This window comes from Palaemon carinicauda, chromosome 26 (genome assembly GCF_036898095.1).
Source record: "Palaemon carinicauda isolate YSFRI2023 chromosome 26, ASM3689809v2, whole genome shotgun sequence".
Taxonomy (NCBI): Eukaryota; Metazoa; Arthropoda; class Malacostraca; order Decapoda; family Palaemonidae; genus Palaemon; species Palaemon carinicauda.
Genome location: NC_090750.1, coordinates 104,331,787 through 104,356,688, shown reverse-complemented (window position 1 = coordinate 104,356,688; position 24,902 = coordinate 104,331,787). Strand labels below are relative to the sequence as shown.

At 46.2% G+C, this 24,902-nt stretch overlaps 1 protein-coding gene across 1 annotated transcript; it reads right to left on the bottom strand.

Moving 5' to 3' along the window:
- Window positions 1-1,815: 1,815 nt before the first annotated feature.
- LOC137620360 (protein SPEC3-like) lies at window positions 1,816-24,104 on the bottom strand. The gene is made up of 3 exons (XM_068350589.1): window positions 24,014-24,104; window positions 15,455-15,790; window positions 1,816-2,727 (listed from the first exon to the last, which is right to left on the bottom strand). Exons 1-3 carry the CDS (start codon window positions 24,035-24,037, stop codon window positions 2,584-2,586), a joined length of 504 nt encoding a protein of 167 aa, XP_068206690.1. The 5' UTR covers window positions 24,038-24,104; the 3' UTR covers window positions 1,816-2,583.
- Window positions 24,105-24,902: the final 798 nt, after the last annotated feature.

Below are 24,902 nucleotides of genomic sequence, written 5' to 3'. Positions count from 1 at the left end.
ACCAGGGTTTGATTCGCAGGCCGTCCAGAAGCCATTATCTTCGAGTTGATTCCCCCTTGGGTCTCTGATCCCGAAGTATAGAGAGAATCCAGTTATTAAGGGAGTATAATACTGTATATGGCTTATTTGAATAATCATGTTTCAATCTTTACATGCAATTCTGTTGTCTTTCTCAAGCTGTTACAGACTCTAATACTAAAAATCTGATATGAAAACCTAGTGGATAAAACACTTTAATAATAATTAGATAAAACATAGTTTATCAATGTGAAAAATTGAAGGATACAAACACCTTCCTTAGCACCTACAAACATCACAGAAGAGAAAATGTATAATTTGTGAATAAAAACATCACCAAATTCAACAGGAATGTTCTTCTCAGATATATTCGAAATGGAAAGGACACGGATATACTTCCGTTAAAGAGGAAAGATCATTGACTGGTCTGGACTACATGACCAGCTTTCTTATATTCAAACAAAAGAGATAGGTACAGAGTCCCTTCTTCTTGATTATGACAGCCCTTAATGTGTTTTAGCTTTCATAATGTTGATTACTACATAGATATGAATTACACTACAATATTTACAATTACTGGTATATAATTCTCTGGTAACCTACATTATCTGTGCAAAATGACCCTTGGAGTTAAATACTGTATAAACGTCCAATTCCTTTATCATTCATGAAAACTGAAGGAGGAAGGTACGTTAAACATTTGAGAGAATTTCCAACTGTTTCCAACAATATGATGCAGACAAGCTGGGGAGAGTATTACAATGTCCTCATATATTGGAAGAAAGCATATACCGTATCATACTATATTTGATATCTTTTCCTTATGAAAAATTAATACACTTTCATAACCTTTGAATGTATTCCTATTGACTTTGTTTTCTCCAGTGTGAAAATGTATCCCTTGAAATTAAAGTTTTCTTAAAACCAATTTGTGCACTGCGATATTATATTTTACATTAGTTTCTCTATTGTAATACTATTCCACGTGACAGATTGAGACGATAACATGATGTCATTGACACAAATTTTAGTATAAACTTAGTCTAGTTACAATGAGTCGAGACTTGCTTACGTTTAGCAATGCTGCTCAATATACAGAAGGTCCTCAAATTACAAAGATTCAGAAATACAAACACAAATACTGTATTAACCCTTTTACCCCCAAAGGACGTACTTGAACGTTTCACAAAACTCATCCCTTTACCCTCATGGACGTACCGGTACGTTCTTGCAAAAAACTGCTATTTAAATTATTTTTTGCATATTTTTGATATTTTTTTTGAGAAACTTCAGGCATTTTCCAAGAGAATGAGACCATCCTGACCTCTCTATGATGAAAATTAAAGCTGTTAGAGCAATTAAAAAAAAAATATACAGCAAAATGTGCTTGAAAAAAATTAACCCCTGGGGGTTAAGGGTTGGAAATTTCCCAATAGCCTGGGGATAAAAGGGTTATTATCAATATTATATCATTTATTACAGTAGGCAAAACAAAATTTGTAATAACCTGATAACTATTTCATATGAAATATTGACTATTTGCTGACTTTTATAGCTACAATCATAGGCATGGGATTCAGGTTGGGCTTACGCTAGACCCAGGGGTTATTTTTTTTTCAAGCACATTTTGCAGTATATTTTTTTTAAATTGCTCTAACAGCCTTAATTTTTGTCATAGAGAGGTCAGGTTGGTCTCATTCTCTTGGAAAATACCTGAAGTTTCTCAAAAATTTTCAAAAATATGAAAAAAAAAATTTTTATAGCCTTTTTTTGCAAGGACGTACCGGTACGTCCATGGGGGTAAAGGGATGAGTTTTGTGAAACGTACCAGTACGTCCTTTGGGGGTAAAAGGGTTAATTTCTTCGAAGGAATGGCAGTAAATTTCAGATAAGTTTTATTAAAATGAGACTTCCATTATCACCCTTTTCCATGGATTAAAAGTAATCGCCACTAGAAAAAATGACACCAGCTATAATCGCACCTTCACAACACTATGTAGCGATACTTTAGTATCTGAATACCCCTAGGAGCAAATATCTCATTTCATCTTTTGCTCTATACAGTAATGTACATATTATAAAAAATCTAAAAAAAAAATAAAATATATAAAAACTTACCTTTTCTAAGATAAAATTTAATTTTATGCGATAAAAATTTTAATGGAAGTATTAAAATCTTAAGGAAATATAAATCTGTAAAATCTCAACTTCACACTGGATTTCAAGATACTTAAAAATCTTTGAGAAATTTTGTCGTCTTGAAAACATCTTCAACGGCTTTCTTTACCGATAAGACAAAAACTGCGTATCAATACATAAATGTCGGTAAGAAATAATATATCCCCTGCTTTGCTGTTCCTGAATTATATTGGTACCTTCATTGATTCTTTGTATCTATCGTTTATTTCGCACGAGTACCTAAATTGGATAAAAAAATCGCTACCTCTAGAAAATATTAATAATAAAATTTGCTACTTTCCATCCCTCGTTAAAAAAAGGATGGTCTTAGGGGCTATACCACAGTGACTACCTTTGGGTTCACGACAACAGCGGCAGGAAGTGGCCTTAGGGAGTATATCCACAGTGGCTACATTTGGGCTTACGGCAACAGCAGCAGAAAGCAATGATGCCGGGAAGAACACCGAAGAAACAAAGGAACAGACAGCAGAGGTAAGTGCAAGCCGTCCGAGTATTCCTCATCTTACCTTTCTGTAAAAAAAAAAGAAATTACTTTAGACTCGGATATACCCAACATTCTGCATACATAGATAATGACAAATCTTTAAGAAATAAATTTTTACCACAATTTTAGATTGTTCTATAACAAAGATACCACTCATAATGTATTATTATTATTATTATTATTATTATTATTATTATTATTATCATTATTACTTGCTAGGCTACAACCCTAGTTGGAAAAGCAGGATGCTAGAAGCCTAAGGGCTACAACAGGGAAAATAACCCGGTGAGGAAAGGAGATAAGGAAAAACTACAAGAAATTTGCGAACAATAATAAATTTTTTAAAAATCTTTCATATATAAACTATACAAAATTGAAAATAACAAGAGGATAAAAACTTCAAAAACACAAGAGGAAGAGAAACAGGATAGAATAGTGTGCCCAAGTGTACCCTCAAGCCTAGATTTACGGTTTTTGCCTGTTCCTCATACAATACGCTCTTTTGTTTAAAACAAAAGGATCAGTCGCCCCTAAAGTACCCGTCATATATGTCTCCCTTTTTGGCATGTATACAGTACTGAAGGTCCAGCACTTTGCTGCAGTAGAGGGGCTTGAGTGTCTCAATGATGGGCTGGGCAATGGCGGTGGGGTAGTTTATCCACCCTGGCAGGCTCAACCATACCGCTAAGGCCAGTTCTGAGAGACCAGACCAAGACTGGACTCCTATAGGCCTTCTCCTTTATTTCAGATAGGCAAAGGCTAGGAGAAGGAAAACTCTAAAATCAAACCAAACCAAACCAAACAAGACCCCAACGGCGGAGCTTCCCAGCGCCGGCGGAAGAAGGCATTGCCAATCGGGCAGGCAACAAGGCGGGCCTTGACATAACAAGAACCCGGCAGCCCGATGCAACCAACATCGGAGAAGCCGCCTGTCTCATATGTCTTGAGCCGCGGTGAAAACTATGTGGGCCAAGTGCGTGTGCGTGGCCGTTGCAAAGCCACGACCACCCAAAACAATATACCCAGCTACTGGCATTCTGTCGTTTCCTCCACCCTTCTTCTGATAGGAGGCTGATGGCTAACTACAGAACCCAATACTCGGACACGAGTGGGCGCCGACGACGACGATGACAGTAATGTTAATAGAGTAAAGATGCACACAACACGAGTCCGCGCAATTTACTTCTTCCTCATCATTGCCAACTTGATATTCTTCACACACCTTATGAGAGTCTACAAGGAGGAACATGTGAAGATAGAACCTTTACCAGGAAATTATTGTTCCACCTGCAAACTGTGAGAGGATGTCATATATTCTGCCTGTGGCAACTCAAAAAGCTGAAAGATCTATTTTAATGTTGTTACTGTTCTTGAGAAGTGTTACTGTTCAAGAGAAGTGATGGACGTGGAGGTGGATGGAACACGAAGGAGAGGAAGACCTAAGACCAGGTGGAGAGATTGCATTAGAGATGATATGAGGGAGAAGGGAGTATGGGAGGAGATGACACAGGACAGAGGGAGATGGAAGAGACTCATTAGAAACGGCGACCCCGAATAGGGATAAAGCTGGGAAGAAGAAAGACTGTTCTTGTAAGTTAAATGGCAGGACAGGATTAGAAATAAAACTCTAAGAGAGATTACTCAAGTGTCATATGTGGACGAGATCATAGTGAGGGGTAGATGGAGACAGTTTGGGCATGCTCTTTACACTCCCCAAGAGAGATTAGTTCACCAAACTTTTACCTGGGCTTCACAAGGCACTAGAAGAGTTGGAAGACCCAGGCCTACATGGCTGAGGACTATGATGCGTGAAGCGAGAGATGATGAATGGAGAAGTATTGAATTAAAAGCTCAAGAAAGAGACGACTGGCAAAATCTAACTGAGGCCCTTAGCGTCAATAGGCGTAGGATATGATGACTGTTCTTCAAATATTTTATTTCAATTGTTCATTACTTCTTTTGTAGTTTGTTTATCTCCTTACTTCCTTTCCTCACTGGCTTATTTTTTTGCTGTTGGGGCCCTTGGGCTTATAGCATCTTGCTTTTCCAACTAGGGTTGTAGCTTAGGTTGTAACAATAATAATAATAATAATAATTATAATAACAGTAATAAGAGTACATCAGTACTATTTGCAGATGAAGACAAAAAAGTGATGAGTCTTTGACAAGAAAGTGGGTAGGGCTACTCGCCCACATACACTACCTGTTGTTAACTAATGGAATAAATTCCAAAAAGGATGAAAGATTTGTCTATGCATATGAAAAAAAAAAAGTTAGGATATTCTGAAAAGGTATGACCTTTGAATGACAAGATTCAAGGAATATTATAACAACAAAGAGGAATCTGCAGAGTCCATAGGATGGAGAAACAGTCTGTAAATTCAAACATTGAGATGATTTGGACACGTGATGACACATCCTATTCTTATACTACATACAGTATAACATAATATAGCGCAATATAATAGAGACAGCCATACCAAAGTGTAACAAGCCTATCAGCATGACAAATTCGGAGATAATTTGTATTTTTCCTAACCATACAAACCTTAGCTATTTACATTGGGTTTACCTTTCAGCGTAGCTGAAAAGACGAGCCAATAGTTTTTAACGAGGGTTAACTACCCCCGCGCTAGTTAGCGGGGGTAGGGGAAGGGATAGCTTACTAGCCCTCCCCCCCCACACACCGGTGAACTGCTTCACTTCACTTAGAGGTAGGACTTGACTTGGGGGCCAGGGCTGGCGGGCAAATATGTGTAAATAGCGAAGGTTTGTATGGTTAGGAAAAATACAAATTACCTCCGAATTTGTCATTTGTTCCGTAACCGAAATACACACCACGCTATGTACATTGGGTGACTTACCCCTTAGGAAGGGTGGAAAGTCCCCAGCCTTACTGACTTCGGCTTTGCCCGGGGACTCCGCCTCTCAGTGAGTAGCACTTGAGAGAAGGAGCCCCTGCACCTCACAAGTTCCTTGCTTCGCTAGGAACGAGTGGCCTACATAAGTTGTGTGTGGAGGAAAGTGTCACTCGTCCTATGAAGTTGACCTTGAGACCTTTAGATAGGAATCTAGGATAGGACGTTCCCAATACCACCTCGTCAGGGTATGGGGGACGGAACAGTATTAAGCTTAATACTAGGAGCACAAGGAAGCATGGGTTACCTGCAGAGGTCGAGGTCAGCTATGCGAAGACCAGGATGCTGCTTCCCCAAGAGAGGGGAGAATGAAGAAAGAAGTAAGGGTCAGACATACTCTTTCATGCACGCAGACTAAAACCGGGTAACAACGCCCTCAACCTACTGCTACTTGTCCATAAAGGAGCCTGAGGTTAGACCAGCTGTTGTGCAGCCACCACAGGGCCGATAGAAAACGTATCGAGGCTCCTGTGGGTCACGTCCTGCAGGTAGTGGGCTGTGAAGGTCGTCTGACGCTTCCAGACCACAGCTTGAAGCACCTGTGTCACAGAGAAGTTTCTCTTGAAGGCCAGGGACGTAGCAACACCCCTGACGTCGTGTGCCCTAGGGCGACGTGACGGAGGAGGGTCTGGATTCAAGGTGTGGTGGATAACCCTTCGAATCCAAGCCGAGATGGTGTTCCTGGTGACCCTCCTCTTCGTCCTGCCTGTGCTTACAAACAATGCTCGCACTTGAGGACGCACTGCAGCTGTTCTCTTCAAGTAGTACCTCAGACACCTCGCTGGACATAGTAGCAGCTGCTGTGGTCGCTTGTTACAGAACGGAGACTCGCGATCCTGAAAGAGTCGAACCGAGGATCCGGCACCCCAGGATTCTGAGTCTTGGCAACAAAGTCAGGGACGAACCTGAACGTTACCTTCCCCCATCCCCTTGAATGGGCGATGTCGTACGAGAGACCATGAAGTTCACTACCCCGCTTGGCCGAAGCCAAAGCGAGCAGGAAAGCCGTCTTCCAAGACAGGTGGCGATCGGAGGCCTGGCGTAATGGTTCAAAGGGAGGTCTCTTAAGAGCCCTGAGGACCCAAACCACGTTCCAAGAAGGAGGTCTCACTTCCGACTGGGGGCAGGTAAGCTCATAGCTACGTATGAGTAGAGAGAGTTCTAGCGAGGAAGAAATGTCCACGCCTTTCAGCCTGAAAGCCAAGCTTAAGGCTGAGCGATAGCCTTTCACTGCCAAGACAGAAAGGCGCATTTCCTCCCGCAGATATACGAGGAACTCCGCTATTGCTGGAATAGTGGCATCGAGTGGAGAGATACCCCTCCCACGACACCAACCACAAAAGACTCTCCACTTCGCCTGGTAGACTCCCTCAGAGGACTTTCGCAGGTGCCGAGACATTCTCTCCGCAACCTGTTGCGAAAAGCCTCTCTCCGTGAGGAGACGCTGGACAGTCTCCAGGCGTGAAGCCGAAGCGAGGCCACGGCCTTGTGAGGGATGTTGGAGTGGGGTTGTCTGAGAAGCTCGTGTCATGGAGGAAGTTCTCTCGGGAGCTCCGTCAGGAGCTGCAGAAGGTCCGGGAACCATTCCGCGTGATGCCATAGCGGAGCTACCAGAGTCATCGAACAGTTGACCGATAGTCTGGTCCTGTTGAGCACCCTTCTCATCAGACATAACGGTGGGAAGGCGTACACGTCGATGTTGTCCCACCGTTGCTGGAAAGCATCTTGCCAGAGAGCCTTGGGGTCCGGGACTGGGGAGCAGTACAGAGGCAGCTTGAAATTCAACGCTGTCGCGAACAGGTCCACGGTCGGGGAACCCCACTAAGTCAAGACTTTGTTGGCTATCTGAGGATCCAAAGACCACTCGGTACTCACTATCTGCGAGGCCCTGCTCAGACTGTCGGCGAGCACATTCCTCTTGCCAGGAATGAAGCGAGCTGATAGTGTTATCGAGTGGACTTCGGTCCACCTTAGAATATCTACTGCAAGATGGGATAGCTGCTGCGAAAAAGTGCCTCCCTGCTTGTTGATATAAGCCACTACTGTGGTGCTGTCGCTCATCACCACCACGGAGTGACCCGCCAGGGTCCGTTGGAACTGTTGAAGAGCCAGAAAGACGGCCTTCAACTCTAGCAGGCTGATGTGCAGGCACTTTTCTGATTCTGACCAAAGGCCTGAGGTCCTCTGGTTCAGAACGTGCGGCCCCCACCCTTCTTTTGACGCGTCCGAAAACAGTGTCAATTCCGGGGGGAGGACGAGAAGACTCACTCCCTTTCGCAGGTTCTCGTCGACCAGCCACCACCGCAGGTCCGTCCGTTGCAAAGATCCTATCGGGACCTGAACGTCCGGGGAATCGGATCCCTGATTCCACCGGGACTTGAGCCGCCACTGCAGGGATCTCATCCTGAGGCGGCCGTTTGGAACCAGACGAGCCAGGGAGGACAGGTGACCTAAGAGACGCAACCACGATTGGGCGGGAAGCTCTTCTCGCCTGAGGAAGGGTTCCGCCACCCTCCTCAGCCTTGCTATCCTGTCGTCTGATGGAAAGGCTTTGTGGAGATTGGTGTCTATCAGCATGCCTAGATAAACCAGTCGTTGGGTTGGCTGCAGAGAGGACTTCTCGAGGTTTACCACGATCCCCAGATCCTGGCAAAGACCTAGAAGCCTGTCTCAGTGCCGAAGAAGGGTCGACTCCGAGTCTGCTAGGATCAGCCAATCGTCCAGATAACGAAGGAGACGGATGCCGTTCCTGTGCGCCCAAGATGAAATCAGGGTGAACACTCTGGTGAACACCTGAAGTGCTGTGGAGAGACTGAACCACAGCACCTTGAACTGGTAGATCTTGTCGTCTAGGCAGAATCTCAAGTACTTCCTGGAGGACGGATGCATTGGGATCTGGAAGTACGCGTCCTTTAGATCCAGTGTGCACATGAAGTCTAGAGGTCTCACCGCAAGTCTGACCGTGTCCGCTGTCTCCATGCTGAACCGAGTTTGCTTGACAAACCCGTTCAGAGCCGAGAGGTCGATGACAGGTCTCCAGCCTCCAGACGCCTTCTTTACAAGAAAGAGTTGACTGAAGAAGCCTGGGGAGCCGTCGACGACCTCCTGGAGAGCATCCTTCTTGAGCATGGTCTCGACTTCTCCCCGAAGGGCTAGCCCCTTTACCGATCCCATGGCATAGGAGCTCAACGACACTGGATTCGCTGTCAGGGGAGGTTGAGATGTTATGAACGGGACGCGATAGCCTTAGCCGATCACCGAAACCGTCCAAGCATTGGCCCCGTGTTGCTGCCACCTGTGCACGCAACGTCGAAGGCATCCCCTCACAGGTGGACACGCGGGGGGATTGCCACTCCTAGTGTTTGCGGCCGCGGCCGCTCCCTCTAGGAGTCTTGCCTCCCCTGGAGGACTTACCACCCCTCTTGACCTTGGCTGGAAAGGGCTGGGGCTTAGACACCACTTTCTTAGCTGCCGGTGCCTGCTTCGGTGCCTTACGAGGCTGCTGCTGCTGTTGCTGCAGAGCTGGAGGCTTATAGGCCGAGCTGTACGGGCCCTATGGAGGAGGGAGTCCTGGCTAGATTTCCTCCACCTCTCAGCCATTCGCTCCATATCCTGTGGCTCCAACAGATTCTCCCCAAGAAGGGAAGCATGTCTGAGCCTACACACATCCACGGCGGGGACCTTCGGGTGGAACCTCTCGGTCACCGCATCGCGCCGCTTCAATACCGAGTTGGCCCACAGGGTGGTGACCTGTTGCGCCAGGAACTCGATGGAGCGGGTGCCCGAGAGTAAGAAGGTCTCCAGGGCCTTCCTATTGGTCTCCTTAGACAAGTCCTCGGAGCGCAATAGGATGCCCAGAGTTCCTAGCCATATATCCAGCCACGAAGTGGCCTGCATGGCGCACTTCGCGACCTTCTCCTGGCTCAGGATCTCCGACGCCGAGAACAACACCTGCCAGGCGGAGAGCTTCTCGAAAGGAACTCCCTTAGCCAGCTCTTCTACGGAGTGATGGAGCCTAAGATCTCGAAATACCTCCTCTGCTGGAGACGAGGAGGTGGGATGAGTTTGTTCCCGGCAGAGGAACGACTGGAGGAGGCAAGAATCGCGAGTTGGGCATTGGCCCTGGCTCTGGCACTCTTCAATCCCCGGGACCAGGGCAGAGCCGCACTGGTCTTAGGGGCCTTCTGAACATCGAACACCTGGTCCAGGACCGTGTCCTTGCCTTCTCGGGGGGCGATCACGGGGTCCATGAACCCGTTGAGTTGCCTCATCAGGCTCAGGACCTGCCAGAAGGCATGATCTCCTCCTTGTGGGCTGGCAGCTAAGTCTCCCGTGCCCGGAATCTCTTCCTGGGGCGAAGCATGGACGTTCTCCTGGGGAGCAGCGGGTTCCTGGAGAATCCTTGAAGACGATTTCGGGATGGTCTTGGAGTCCTTGGGTTCCCTCCTGGGAGGGATACAGGATCCCAACAAAGAGGTTCGGAGAGCACCTTCCATGCGAGACGATTCTCCTCCATGAGGAGAAGGCTCCTCCATGAGGAGAAGGCTCCCCCCTTGGTGCCAAGGGGGAGACTATCACCTCACTGGACTCACCCGAGGACGGAAAAGCCTCGTCCAAGGGAGAAGGAGAAAACGCCTGCGAAGGGGATGGGGCCTTCCCGACAGACCTCTTAGGAACCAACTTCTCCTTGGGGGAAGTCACCACGAAGTCCACTCCTCTCCTTCTCTTCAGCGGAGGTGAGGCAGTTGTTGGCTTGTGACCTTGATCAGAGAGTGCTGGCTTCATAGCCTTCACTAACGCCCGCATCAGAGGACCAAACCAAGTCTGTCGCTCCACGGACACAGAGTTCGAAATCCCCGCTGGAGGGAAGGGGATCGGGCGATCCTTCGGAGTGGACACCACTGGACCTGCCTGAAAAGGAAAAGGGGAAGAAAGTCGCACTGACCTCTCTGAAGTGTCTTCTCTATCCTGCACAAGAGTCCTGCGCTTTGGTGGAGGCGATCCTGAGCGCGGTCTGGCGACACGCGTTCCTGCTGCTATCACGGGCTGCGAAATCCGGCGCGAACGGTGGTCGCGCGGGCGAGTGGGCGTACAGGCAAACGAGCGCGTGGGCAAGCCGGTGAACGAACGCGTTGGTGCGTCGGCAAGGGAGCATGTTGATGCGCGGGTGAGCGAGAACGCTCCGATGACCGCTGACGACGTTGTTCAGGAGACCTGTAGCGTGTGGGAGAGCGATTGCGAGCAGGCGATCGGTGGTGCGCTGGTGAACGCTGGCGCGTAGGCGAGCGATGGCGCGTTGGCGCGTTGGCGCATGGTGACGCGTTGGCGAGCGATAGCGCGTAGATCGCGTAGGCGAACGACCGCGCGAGGGCAAGCTACCAGAAGGCGACCCATGTCCTTCCAGATCTTCTGGGCGACGGCGCGTTGGAGAACGCTTGCGCGCAGGCGATAGGTCACGCGGGCGGTCTGGAGATCGCCGATGCTCAGGTGATCGCGTAAGTGCAGGAGAACTCTGACGAGCAGGCGAACGTTGAAGCTTCTGTGATCGCTGGCGAGCTAGTGATCGCTGGCGAGCTAGTGATCGCTGGTGAGCAAGAGGGCGACGCGTGGAATCCTGTGAGGGAACAGTCGGCGCGGGGCGCAGAGGCGAACGTTCACGAACAGGCACAGGAACAGGAGGCGCGTGGGCGTACGTGCGTTTTGGAAACACGCGAGCGATGTTGTGCAGGAACAAGCTGAGGATCGCGAGGGCGCTCAGGAGACTGATGGCGCGCGGGGCACACAACAGGAACTGCAGGATATTCAGAGACCACAGGGGAGCGCTGGCGAGCAGTGGGGCGATGGTCCTCAGAAGAGCGCTGACGAACAGGAGAGCGCTGACGAGCAGGAGAGCGCCTGTGCGCTAACACTGCAGAATGGCGAGCAGGGGAACGCTGGCGCGCTGGGCGCTCAACAGGAACAACAGGTTGAAGGATGTCCTCAGGAGAGCGCTGGCGAGAAGAGGGGCGATCATCAGGAGAGCGCTGGCGAACAGGAGATCGCTGACGAGCAGGAGAGCGCCTGTGCGCTAACACTGCACGCACAAGGGAAGAATCCCTTTGCCCCGAAGGGACCGTTGCCCGTCGGGTGACGAGGTCAGGCTGCTGAACATCTGCCCCAGAAGTTGAAGGTCTGGAAGGCGTAGGAGACCGATCCCCAGAGAGGTCTAAGGAAGCTGGAGCTGCAGGCTGTTTAAGGCGAGGAGAGTCCCCTTCGGAGGAAGAAGGTGAAGATCCAAAAAGGCGCCTCTTAGTACCCTTATAAGGAGACGGGAGGCCCTTGCGACGCAGCGGACGGTGAGCCTTACGGTGAAGGCGGCCACGAGGAAGATCGTCAGGACCATCAGTCCTCCGAAGGGGAGTCTCAGTCTAAGCACTCCCCTTAGAGGGAGGCTGGGCAGCAGAAGAGCCAGCGGGACTCCCTTCCCCCTTCGAAGGATGTACGGAAGGGGGAGGAGAGCCGACAGCACCAACATCCACAACGGCACCTGCAGAGGATTGACCCGCCCCGTCGGAAGCCTCTGCCACCACAACGTCGACGATAGACAGAGGGTCTACCTCTGCTATCACCGGCGACTGCTTAACAGTGGCTCCTAACTGGACAAGGTCAATCAGGGCTACCCTGGAGGGCAGGCCCTTATTATTATTATTATTATTATTATTATTACTATCCAAGCTACAACCCTAATTGGAAAAGCAAGATGCTATAAGCCCAGGGGCTCCAATAGGGAAAAATAGCCCAGTGAGGAAAGGAAATAAGGAAATAAATAACTGAAGAGAACAAATTAACAATAAATCATTCTAAAAAAAGTAATGTCAAAAGAGATATATCATATATAAACTATTAACAACGTCAACAACAAAAATGTCATATATAAACTATAAAAAGACTCATGTCCGTCTGGTCAACAAAAAAGCATTTGCTCCAACTTTGAACTTTTGAAGTTCTACTGATTCAACAACCCGATTAGGAAGATCATTCCACAACTTGGTAACAGCTGGAATAAAACTTCTAGAGTACTGCGTAGTATTGAGTCTTATGATGGAGAAGGCCTGGCTATTAGAATTAACCGCCTGCCTAGTATTACGAACAGGATAGAATTGTCCAGGGAGATCTGAATGTAAAGGATGGTCAGAGTTATGAAAAATCTTATGCAACATGCATAATGAACTAATTGATCGACGGTGCCAGAGATTAATATCTAGATCAGGAATAAGAAATTTAATAGACCGTAAGTTTCTGTCCAACAAATTAAGATGAGAATCAGCAGCTGAAGACCAGACAGGAGAACAATACTCAAAACAAGGTAGAATAAAAGAATTAAAACACTTCTTCAGAATAGATTGATCACCGAATATCTTAAAAGACTTTCTCAATAAGCCAATTTTTTGTGCAATTGAAGAAGACACAGACCTTATATGTTTCTCAAAAGTAAATTTGCTGTCAAGAATCACGCCTAAAATTTTGAAAGAGTCATACAAATTTAAAGAAACATTATCAATACTGAGATCCGGATGTTGAGGAGCCACCGTCCTTGACCTACTTACAATCATACTTTGAGTTTTGTTAGGATTCAACTTCATACCCCATAATTTGCACCATGCACTAATTTTAGCTAAATCTCTATTAAGGGATTCACCAACCCCAGATCTACATTCAGGGGATGGAATTGATGCAAAGAGAGTAGCATCATCTGCATATGCAACAAGCTTATTTTCTAGGCCAAACCACATGTCATGTGTATATAGTATGAAAAGTAATGGGCCAAGAACACTACCCTGTGGAACACCGGATATCACATTCCTATACTCACTATGGTGCCCATTAACAACAACTCTTTGAGATCTACTACTTAAAAAATCAATAATAATGCTAAGAAACGACCCACCCACTCCCAACTGTTTCAGTTTGAAAACAAGGGCCTCATGATTAACACGGTCAAAGGCAGCACTAAAATCAAGGCCAATCATACGAACTTCCCGACCACAATCGAGGGATTTCTGTACTGCATTGGAGATTGTAAGAAGGGCATCACATGCTCCAAGGCCTTTCCGAAAACCAAATTGCAAACTAGGGAATAGATGATTACCTTCAGCAAACCTATTAAGACGTTTTGCCAGAAGACGTTCAAAAACTTTAGATAATATGGGAGTTATGGAAATTGGGCGGTAATCAGTGGGACTTAAGCCCCAGGGAAGCCCAAATCTGAAAGAGATCATCGTTAGACAAGGATTCATCAACAATACCCTCCCCCGGAGGAGGAGGAGGAACCGCCCCGCTATGGGAGGCAACGCCCTCTCCCCCAATCCAAGGTCGGGAAACTGAACTAGGGCCTGCGCTCCCACTCGGCAGACTCTCCTTAGGAGCCGAACGAGGGGGAGCTTCGGAGGAGGTTTGGGCGGCGAAAGAAGAGTCCCGAGAACCTTCCTCCTTCAAGGCAACCCCGGAAGGAGAACGGTCTCTCATGGACTTCTTCTTACGCCGACGGCCAAACCTCTCCCACTGGGAGGCAGACCACTCCCTGCACTCACTACACGTATTCTCTTGATCACACCGTCGGCCTCGACACTGCGGGCAAAGGGTGTGAGGATCAGTGTCCACAGCCGACATAAAAGTACCACAAGGGGGGCTGGCAATTCCAGGGCACTTGCTCATAGCAAACAATAAAGGTGGCCAACTTCTAAACACACACACACACACAAACTGAAAGAAAAAGCAGAAAAAGATTAAGGCTGTCAACGAGGACGATGGACAGACACGTCTGTTCATCGCCGGAGCCAAAAGTGAAGTGAAGCAAATCACCGGTGTGTGGGGGGGAGGGGTAGCAAGCTATCCCTTCCCCTACCCCCGCTAACAAGAGCGGGGGGGTAATTAACCCTCGTTAAAAACTATTGGCTCGTCATTTCAGCTACGCCGAAAGGTAAACCCAATGTAAATAGCGTGGTTTGTATTTCGGTTACGGAACAATTGTGAATTCGAAAGTTCCTAATTTACCAATATTCGACTAACAAACAATCGTATATACATATACAACTGAAATCATAACCTCAGATACGGTATAAAACGTTCATAATGAAATTCTGTAATTAAACAATATTGTATAATCTAAACCAGTAAGCAAGATAATATTATAATAATCTAAATTATCTGTTGACTTTTGCGATTAAAAATCGTAAGCATGCGAGTTAGGTGAAGCCTCCGCTAGGTCAAAATTCAACAAGAGTCAACTTAAAAGCTTCCTTTCGTTCCTATCAGTTTATGATATTTCTTTGCCAGGCTTCTCCCACAAATTTTCTTAGTTTGTCAATCCCTCTTCTTCTCATACTATTACTGCATACTATTTCTATTGCCAGCGACTCAAGTTGAGAACTTTCTGTATTGATTAAAAGTCAAATCCCTTAACGATCAAGTCACCTAGCCTTATATCTAAAAGCCAAGTCACCTAATATGTAGAGATATACCTACATTGTCCTAATTGGTCACAGAGATTAATTTTCACATGTACAATATACTGTACAAATGGTAAAGATATAAAAACCAAGTTAGCAATGCACACAAAGCATACATAAAACCACACGGAAACCTAACCTAACCTAACTTACCCAACTAATTCAACCCTAAATAAATCAAATGTAAATGAATCTAAGTGACCAGCCCTGCCAATGTAGGCAAATATATCTACATATATGTTATTAGGTAACTTGGCTTTAGACCATAGGTGACTTGGATTAAGAGACTTGGTTGTTAGGTGATTTGACAGGTCTGTATCTTACGTAAAAGCCGATAAAATACTCACCCTACAGACAGAACAAACACCTGGAGCAAGAGTCTGAGTCACAACTACTTGAGCCACTCCAGCAGGCTGTCCTTGCGTTAAAACGATCTGTGTGGGTGGCGGTGGCGGCGGCTGCTGTACGTACTGCACAGGTACTCCGGGTTGAGTATAGCCAACTGGAGGAGGACCAGCTGGAGGTCCAGACACAGCAGGTTGAAATCCCTGAGGGGGGACGTAATTCCCAGCTTCGTACGGAGGAGGGGGATCGTAAATATGAGGTGGGGGTGCCGAGCCGGGAGAGACGGCGGCATCGACCGGAGGAGCAGAAGGGGCCATGCTTGGATCCTGAAGAGGAACCTGCAGGAAAACAAATTAGGATGACACTCACATTTAGGGTTTCATTATTATGTTCAAAATTGCTACAAATGTTTCTATGTTGAACAAGTCTTTATTATAATTTATATATGGAATATCTGTTTTAATATTACAGTATTAATATTTTTAAAATATTCCAATTGTTCATTAATTCTTATATCATTCATTAATTTCCTTATTTCCTTTTCTAACTGGGTTATTTTTCCCTGTTGGAGCCCTTGGGCTTATAGCATCTTGTTTTTCCAATTAATGTTGTAGCTTAGCTAATAATAATAAAAATGTTCCACAATGACATAAGACGTGTAAAAAACTTTTAACTGGGCTCCACAAGGCACTAGAAGAGTTTGAAGACCAAGGTCTACATGGCTAGGGAATATGAAGCATGAAGTAGATGATGAATAGAGAAGTATTGATTTAAAAGCTCAAGATAGAGACGACTGGCAAAATCTAACAAGAGGCCCTTTGCGTCAATAGGAGTAGGAGGGGATGAGGATGATGCTTTTTGTAGATTACACATCAAAGTTTGAAGTTTTCTTCCATCATTTATGGACTTGGTCACTAAACAGACGAAAGCTTTAAAATTCGCTGTGTAATCAATAAAAACATACACAGTTTTATGCATGTCTTACATCATTGTGGACCTTTCAAGCATAATAAGGAAGTACGGCATTGTACTTATTTGCACCATTAATGCATCATGTATCATCTTATGGAAAAGTAAACTCTAAACTGGAAGAAAATTGATATCTCACTCACAAAAATAAAAGCAAGAAATCTTGAATGTTAAAATTACATCAACTAAATTTCCTTCTTTCAAGTTTTAAAAGTATGTTTCAGCTATATTATTATTATCATTACTAGCTAGGCTATAACCCTAGTTGGAAAAGGATACTACAAGCCCAAGGGCTCCAACGGAGAAAAATAGCCCAGTGTGGAGAGAAAACAAGGAAATATGTTATTTTTATTAATAAAATAAATTTTTGAATATACTTACCCGATAATCATGTAGCTGTCAACTCCGTTGCCCGACAGAATTCTATGGAGGGATACGCCAGCTATCACAATACTAGAAGGGGGTGTATTTACCAGCGCCACCTGTGGGCAGGTACTCAAGTACTTCTTGTTGACACCTCCTCAATTATTCCTCGGTCCACTGGTTCTCTATGGGGAGGAAGGGAGGGTCGATTAAATCATGATTATCGGGTAAGTATATTCAAAAATTTATTTTATTAATAAAAATAACATTTTTCAATATTAAACTTACCCGATAATCATGTAGCTGATTCACACCCAGGGGGGTGGGTGAAAACCAGTGTACAAGATTAAAGGATAGCTAAGTATCCCATATTTCATATAATCAGTTATCCACAATAACAATGAAATAATAAGTACCTGGTAAGGAAGTCGACTTGAACCGTTACTCTGCCTTTAATAAGATCGTCTTCCTTACTGAGCGCAGCGTTCCTCTTGGGAGGCTGAATCAACTCAAAGGTGCTAAAGTATACAGGGCTGCAACCCATACTAAAGGACCTCATCACAACCTTTAACCTTGGCGCTTCTCAAGAAAGAATTGACCACCCGCCAAATCAACAAGGATGTGGAAGGCTTCTTAGCCGACCGTACAACCCATAAAAAGTATTCAAGAGAAAGGTTAAAAAGTTATGGGATTATGGGAATGTAGTGGCTGAGCCCTCGCCTACTACTGCATTCGTTGCTACGAATGGACCCAGGGTGTAGCAGTACTCGTAAAGAGACTGGACATCTTTGAGATAGAATGATGCGAACACTGACTTGTTTCTCCAATAGGTTGCATCCATAACACTCTGCAGAGAACGGTTCTGTTTGAAGGCCACTGAAGTAGCCACAGCTCTCACTTCATGTGTCCTTACCTTCAGCAAAGCAAGGTCTTCTTCCTTCAGATGAGAATTTGCTTCTCTAATCAGAAGCCTGATGTAGTAAGAAACTGAGTTCTTAGACATTGGTAGAGAAGGCTTCTTGATAGCACACCATAAGGCTTCTGATTGTCCTCGTAATGGTTTTGACCTTCTTAGATAGTACTTAAGAGCTCTAACTGGGCAAAGTACTCTCTCCAGTTCGTTCCCCACCATGTTGGACAGGCTTGGGATCTCGAACGACTTAGGCCAAGGACGGGAAGGAAGCTCGTTTTTAGCCAAAAAACCGAGCTGCAAGGAACATGTAGCCGTTTCAGATGTGAAACCTATGTTCCTGCTGAAGGCGTGGATCTCACTTACTCTTTTACCTGTTGCTAAGCACACGAGGAAAAGAGTTTTTAATGTGAGGTCCTTAAAAGAGGCTGATTGGAGCGGTTCAAATCCTGATGACATTAGGAACCTTAGGACCACGTCTAGATTCCAGCCTGGAGTGGACAACCGACGTTCCTTTGAGGTCTCAAAAGACCTAAGGAGGTCCTGTAGATCTTTGTTGGAGGAAAGATCCAAGCCTCTGTGGCGGAAAACCGCTGCCAACATACTTCTGTAACCCTTGATCGTAGGAGCTGATAGGGATCTTACGTTCCTTAGATGTAACAGGAAGTCAGCAATCTGGGTTACAGTGGTACTGGTTGAGGAAACTGCATTGGCCTTGCACCAGCTTCGGAAGACTTCCCATTAAGACTGATAGACTCTGAGAGTGGATGTCGTCCTTGCTCTGGCAATCGCTCTGGCTGCCTCCTTCGAAAAGCCTCTAGCTCTTGAGAGTCTTTCGATAGTCTGAAGGCAGTCAGACGAAGAGCGTGGAGGTTGGGTGTACCTTCTTTACGTGAGGTTGACGCAGAAGGTCCACTCTAGGAGGAAGAGTCCTGGGAACGTCGACCAGCCATTGCAGTACCTCAGTGAACCATTCTCTCGCGGGCCAGAGGGGAGCCACCAACGTCAGCCGTGTCCCTTTGTGAGAGGCGAACTTCTGAAGTACCCTGTTGACAATCTTGAACGGCGGGAATGCATACAGGTTGAGATGGGACCAATCCAGCAGAAAGGCATCCACGCGAACTGCTGCTGGGTCTGGAATCGGAGAACAATACAAGAGGAGCCTCTTGGTCATCGAGGTAGCGAATAGATCTATGGTTGGCTGACCCCACAGGGCCCAAAGTCTGCTGCAAACATTCTTGTGAAGGGTCCACTCTGTGGGGAAGACCTGACCCTTCCGGCTGAGGCGATCTGCCATGACATTCATATCGCCCTGAATGAGCCTCGTTACCAGCGTGAGCTTTCGATCTTTTGACCAAATGAGGAGGTCCCTTGCGATCTCGAACAACTTCCTCGAATGAGTCCATCCCTGCTTGGAGATGTAAGCCAAGGCTGTGGTGTAGTCGGAGTTCACCTCCACCACCTTGTTAAGCTGGAGGGACTTGAAGTTTATCAAGGCCAAATGAACTGCCAACAACTCCTTGCAATAGATGTGAAGTGTCCTTTGCTCCTGATTCCATGTTCCCGAGCATTCCTGTCCGTCCAGTGTCGCACCCCAGCCCGTGTCCGATGCGTCCGAGAAGAGACGGTGGTCGGAGATCTGAACAGCCAAAGATAGACCTTCCTTGAGAAGAATGCTGTTCTTCCACCATGTTAGAGTAGACCTCATCTCTTCGGAAACAGGAACTGAGCCCGTCTCTAGCGTCATGTCCTTTATCCAGTGAGCAGCTAGATGATACTGAAGGGGGCGGAGGTGGAGTCTCCCTAACTCGATGAACAGGGCCAGCGATGAAAGTGTCCCTGTTAGACTCATCCACTGCCTGACTAAGCATCGGTTCCTTCTCAGCATGCTCTGGATGCATTCTAGGGCTTGGAAGATCCTTGGGGCCGACGGACAAGTCTGAAAAGCTCGACTCTGAAGATCCATACCCAAGGAGACAATGGTCTGGGATGGAACGAGCTGAGACTCCTCAAAATTGACCAGGAGGCCCAGTTCCATGGTCAGATCCATAGTCCATTTGAAAATCTCCAGACAGCGACGACTTGAGGGAGCTCTTAAAAGCCAGTCGTCTGACGGAGCCGGACACAAGATCATGATACTGCTGCACAGTCTGTAAACTGTCAATCATGGGCAAGCGAGGAAGTACAGTGACAACCCGAATCTGTCTAGACTGTCTGGGTCGTACAGACAACTCCTTAACGGGTTGCTGAGGTTGCCGCACTGCGTCACAACAAGTCCCTTCTGTTGGTTGTTGAACGTCTTCCCCGTGACACATTGACTCCGTAAACAAAAAATCCTCTAACAAGGACTAAGCTTGGACTGCATGTCATGCAACACAGCTCAAGGTCTATGGGAGCAGGTGTGGTAACAGACGGGATTAGCGGCTAAAGTGTAACCATTACCTTCCCTGTAAGCATGTTATGCTTAAATAAAAGTCCATAAGAGGTTATGCAGCTAAAGGCTCCCTCCAAATGACAGAGTCCTCAAGGGAATATCAGAAGGAGGGAGAAAAGAACTTTCTCATCTACAGGGACCTTATCCTAGAAAAAGCTAAGTTCTCTGAGTGAGGGTTCACTGGTGCAAAGCAGCAGACTAGAAGGCAACGTTATGAAACTGCTTGACAGTCTAGTGAGTTGGCAACAACCCAAGATGTGTTTGAGAAGCATGCGGTAAGGTATGCAGAGCATGATGTATGCAGAGTATGCTGTATGCAGAGCATGCTGTATGTAGAGCATGTTGTATGCAGAGCATGCTGAATGCAGAGCATGCTGTATGCAGAGCATGTTGTATGCAGAGCATGTGTAGTAAGCAGAGCCTGCTGTAAGCAGAGCCTGCTGAAAGGAAAGCAGAGCGTGTGCATGGCGTTTAAAATTTCTCAGAAATTCCATGACCAGTGCTAGAGTGCTTTATGCATGCTTGCATGGGGTTTAAACCATGGTATGCTGAACAGCAGAGTCAGAACGAGCTGGAACAACAATAGTGTGGTTTCCTCTTCAAGACTCCGATGAGGGAACACCTGAGGCTCAGTCTGCAAAGGCTGAATAAAAGACAAGCAGAAGGAAGGCGCATGGGTGGAGGAGGCTGACTCCTAGCATGAGTGGTTGAACCCAAGGGTTGCGCTTGCTGAGCGGTTGGCGGAAGCGGAGTAGCAAGTTCCAGTTCCTGTGGTGTGAGCGGAGCGCGATGAGGAAGAGGCTGCGCAGAACAAGGTAAATGTCTCGCAAGCTGAGGCTCCTGAGGCGCAAGGCTAAGGTGTTGTGGTGCTTGCCTTATGGAGGGTTGAGCTCGCTGCAGCAAGAGCTGAGGAAACTGACTCATGGACGGGAGAGGTTGTTGTACCTCAACCGAGTGTTGCATCACTGGTGGAGCAGCAAGTGGAGGCGGAGGAAGAGAGGTATAATCCTCCTGATCCCAATGTAAAGGTTGCCTTAAGAAAGGCGGAGGCTGAACACCACAGGGAACAGCAAACTCAGCACGTGTCTCAACATCGTACGCCTGGCAGGTGGAACTGCTGGCAGGTGGTACTGCGATCAGGCGGAGCGAGTGTAGGTGGAGGGAGTGTAGGCGGAGGCGGAGGAGCAACACTCTCAGCCCGACACTCACGCATCAAGTCCGAAAGCTGTGCTTGCATGGACTGTAGTAGAGTCCACAACATCATACGCCTGGCAGATGGTACTGTGATCAGGCGGAGCGAGTGTAGGAGGAGGGAGTGTAGGCGGAGGCGGAGGAGCAACACTCTCAGCCCGACACTCACTCATCAAGTCCGAAAGCTGTGCTTGCATGGACTGTAGTAGAGTCCACAACATCGTACGCCTGGCAGATGGTACTGTGATCAGGCGGAGCGAGTGTAGGAGGAGGGAGTGTAGGCGGAGGCGGAGGAGCAACACTCTCAGCCCGACACTCACTCATCAAGTCCGAAAGCTGTGCTTGCATGGACTGTAGTAGAGTTCACAACATCGTACGCCTGGCAGATGGTGCTGCGACCAGGCGGAGCAGGTGCAGGCTGGGCGAGCACAGGCGGAGCAGGTGCAGGCTGGGCGAGCACAGGCGGAGCGAGAACAGGTGGAGGGAGTGTAGGCGGAGGAGGAGGTGCAACACTCTCAGCCCGACACTCACGCATCAAGACCGAAAGTTGTGGACTGCAGTAGAGTTAACTTGGGGTCGGCAGACACTAAGTTCTGCTGAGGTAAAGCTTTAACAGCAGAGATCTGTTGTGGCAGAACCTTACTCCTCTTAGGCGGAGTGTAATCAACTGATGACTGAGGAGAGTCAGAGCTAACCCAATGACTGCATTCGGGTTGTGAACTTTAACTTCGTACGTCTGGCATAGGTCTGGACTTAACGTTTAAGAAGTCTTGAGACCTGAGACCAGCGTTACTCTGCCTTTATTTTCTCCCCTAATCTCTTCTGCAGACGAGCAAAATAAGGGCTCAATCGTCTGCGGGTGGGAGTGACGGTCTGGGTAAGACACGCCCACAACCACCGAGAATACTTCTGTGCGCCGATCAAGGCCTGCTGAACCCTTATGCCCTTCGACATTGCTTCTCCCCTGGGCTTGGGAGCTTGCAAGAGGTCCCGGACTGGGAGGACGACTGGCGCGCACAAAAGTACCCTCACGCACTAATCACTTATCACTTTGATTTCTGTTTGCACTTATTTCACTGAACTCGAAACTTTAAGTGGTTAGTACCTGAAATACGCAATTCTATCCTTTCTCAAAGTTAGTAATTGCGAAAACAGAATTACAATGTAACAGAAAAATCTAATGAAAGATAATTCAGTGGTTGGAAAGAGACTAAACACTAGATCACTCTAGAAACGTTTAGTTTCTTCCCCTAAAGAGACTAGGGAGAAGAGCAAAAAAAAACGATAACGACGTTACTCGTACGCCTGGCAGGCTTGAATGAAACGTTTATCCTCTTTCTCCCTCCGTCTCTATCTCTCTCTCTCTCTCTCTCTCTCTTGACTTAGAACCTGAGAGAAGAGCCCAATCATATATATCGTTAAAACATATTATTGTTAAAGGAAAAAAACTGAAAAGTTCCTTTATAGGATCAAAACCATTAAGTTAAGAAAGAATAAACAAAACGCTAGACACGGTTACTCTTACTGCAACGTGAAACCGTGAACATTCTTTCTCTATCGTAACGATAGAGTGCAAGTTGAACGTTCTGAACGTCAACAACTGCAGAGACAAAACAAAACGTTAGTTCAGCTTTGAAAACAGTACGAGACTGTCAAAGAAAATCTTTCAAACTCTGTGGCGGAAATAGCATAATATGTTAACAGGTAAAACCGAAATGACGGGCTCAAAGTTTATTAACTTCGGTAAAAGACCGCCTACTATTAGGAAGGTCGAAAATAAACAAATATAAAAATTAATTTTAATGAGTTTATAATAAAAGGAAGTTAATCGAAGAGGCCTATAAGAGGCGGAGAGATATAAAATAAATCTATAACTTTGTTAAGGAAAATTAAGAAAGAGAGTTTATACTCTCTTAGACACCAACACTTCCGTCTAAGGGAAGGGTCGGCCATTGAAAAGTGAACGAGAGTTCATACTCTCTCATCACCAAAATTAATCAAATTAATTCCAAAAGCTAACTAAGCTAATATAGAAGTTTCCAGTAAAGCGACAGCCGAAATCAAAGAGAAATACTTCACCAAAGTCGTGAAAATACTCCAAGAACATAAGCGTATCCCAGAACGTCTTGCCGGAAGCACGACAGAGGAATAATTGAGGAGGTGTCAACAAGAAGTACTTGAGTACCTGGCCACAGGTGGCGCTGGTAAATACACCCCCTTCTAGTATTGTGATAGCTGGCGTATCCCTCCATAGAATTCTGTCGGGCAACGGAGTTGACAGCTACATGATTATCGGGTAAGTTTAATATTGAAAAAAATTACAAGAGAAGTACAGTAATAAACAATTAAAATAACATTTTAAGAACAGTGACATTAAAGGTTAAAGGTTAAAGGTGACTGGCTTCAGTTCCGGTTCCATCAAAATAGATGCTCACCAGAACGTCAGCCGGGCAAGCCCAACCACCCACTGTGGTGCCCTACCACAGCAGTAGCCTCCCCAGTAAACAGCTTAAACTCACGGTCCTGGGCGGGGATCGATCTCTTGCCATGCGAAATGCTAGGGAAACACGTTACCACTGTACTAGCCAGGAGGCTAAATATTTTATATCTAAACAATAAAAATTTTTAAAAAAGGAAGAGAAATAAGATACAATAGTGTGCCCGAGAGTAACTTCAAAACAAAGAGAACCTCACCTTTGAATATGCAGGGTCAGCCATCACTCCCTTTGTATATTCTTGACCAGAGTTACAATGATTTCAAGCCGAATAGTATTGAGCTACCTGAGGAAATATTTATAAGATTAGTTCTCCTATAATGTACAAAAAATGATATTTTGATTATAAAATGAATTTTTGAATATACTTACCCGGTGAATATATAATAGCTGACGTCTCCGACGGCTCGACAGATTCCAAAAACTCGCGAGCGATCACCGTGAAGGTTGCGGGTGTGACCACCAGCGCCGACTATCGGCCAGATACCGCATATACTTGTCAATTTCTCCAGTTCTTCTCAGTCCGCTGGGTCTCTTATCGGGGAGGAAGGGAGGGCCTTTAATTTATATATTCACCGGGTAAGTATATTCAAAAATTTATTTTATAATCAAAATATCATTTTTAAATATTAAACTTAGCCGGTGAATATATAATAGCTGATTCACACCCATGGTGGTGGGTAAAGACCAGTATTAATACAATAAAGGCGTATATGCTCAAGAGTTTTTTGACAATTATTTCATAAAAAACCAACTTAAGTATAGGTACCTGGTAAGGAAGCTGACTCTGACGATTACTCTGCCTCATTAGTCCGCTTTCCTCACGAAGCCCAGCCATCCTCTCAGGATGCTGAAAGACTCCCAGAAGCTGTTATATCCAGGGCGAACACCCTTATAACAGGACCTCATCAATACCCTTAATCTGGGCGCTCTCAAGAAACGACATTTGACCACCCGCCAAATCAAAAAGGATGCGAAAGACTTCCTAGTCTTCCGTACAACCCAAGACAAGATTAAAAACATTTCAAGAGAAGATTAAAAGGATATTGGGATTAAGGGAATGTAGTGGTAGATCCCTCACCCACTAC

Coding starts and splice junctions, on each gene's coding strand:
- LOC137620360 (XM_068350589.1), bottom strand. CDS start 24,037: ATGGCTGACCCTGCATATTCAAAG. Junction 15,791..24,013: donor CTGACCCTGCATATTCAAAG/GTGAGGTTCTCT, acceptor GTTTTCCTGCAG/GTTCCTCTTCAGGATCCAAG. Junction 2,728..15,454: donor GTGTTTGTTCTGTCTGTAGG/GTGAGTATTTTA, acceptor TTTTTTTTACAG/AAAGGTAAGATGAGGAATAC.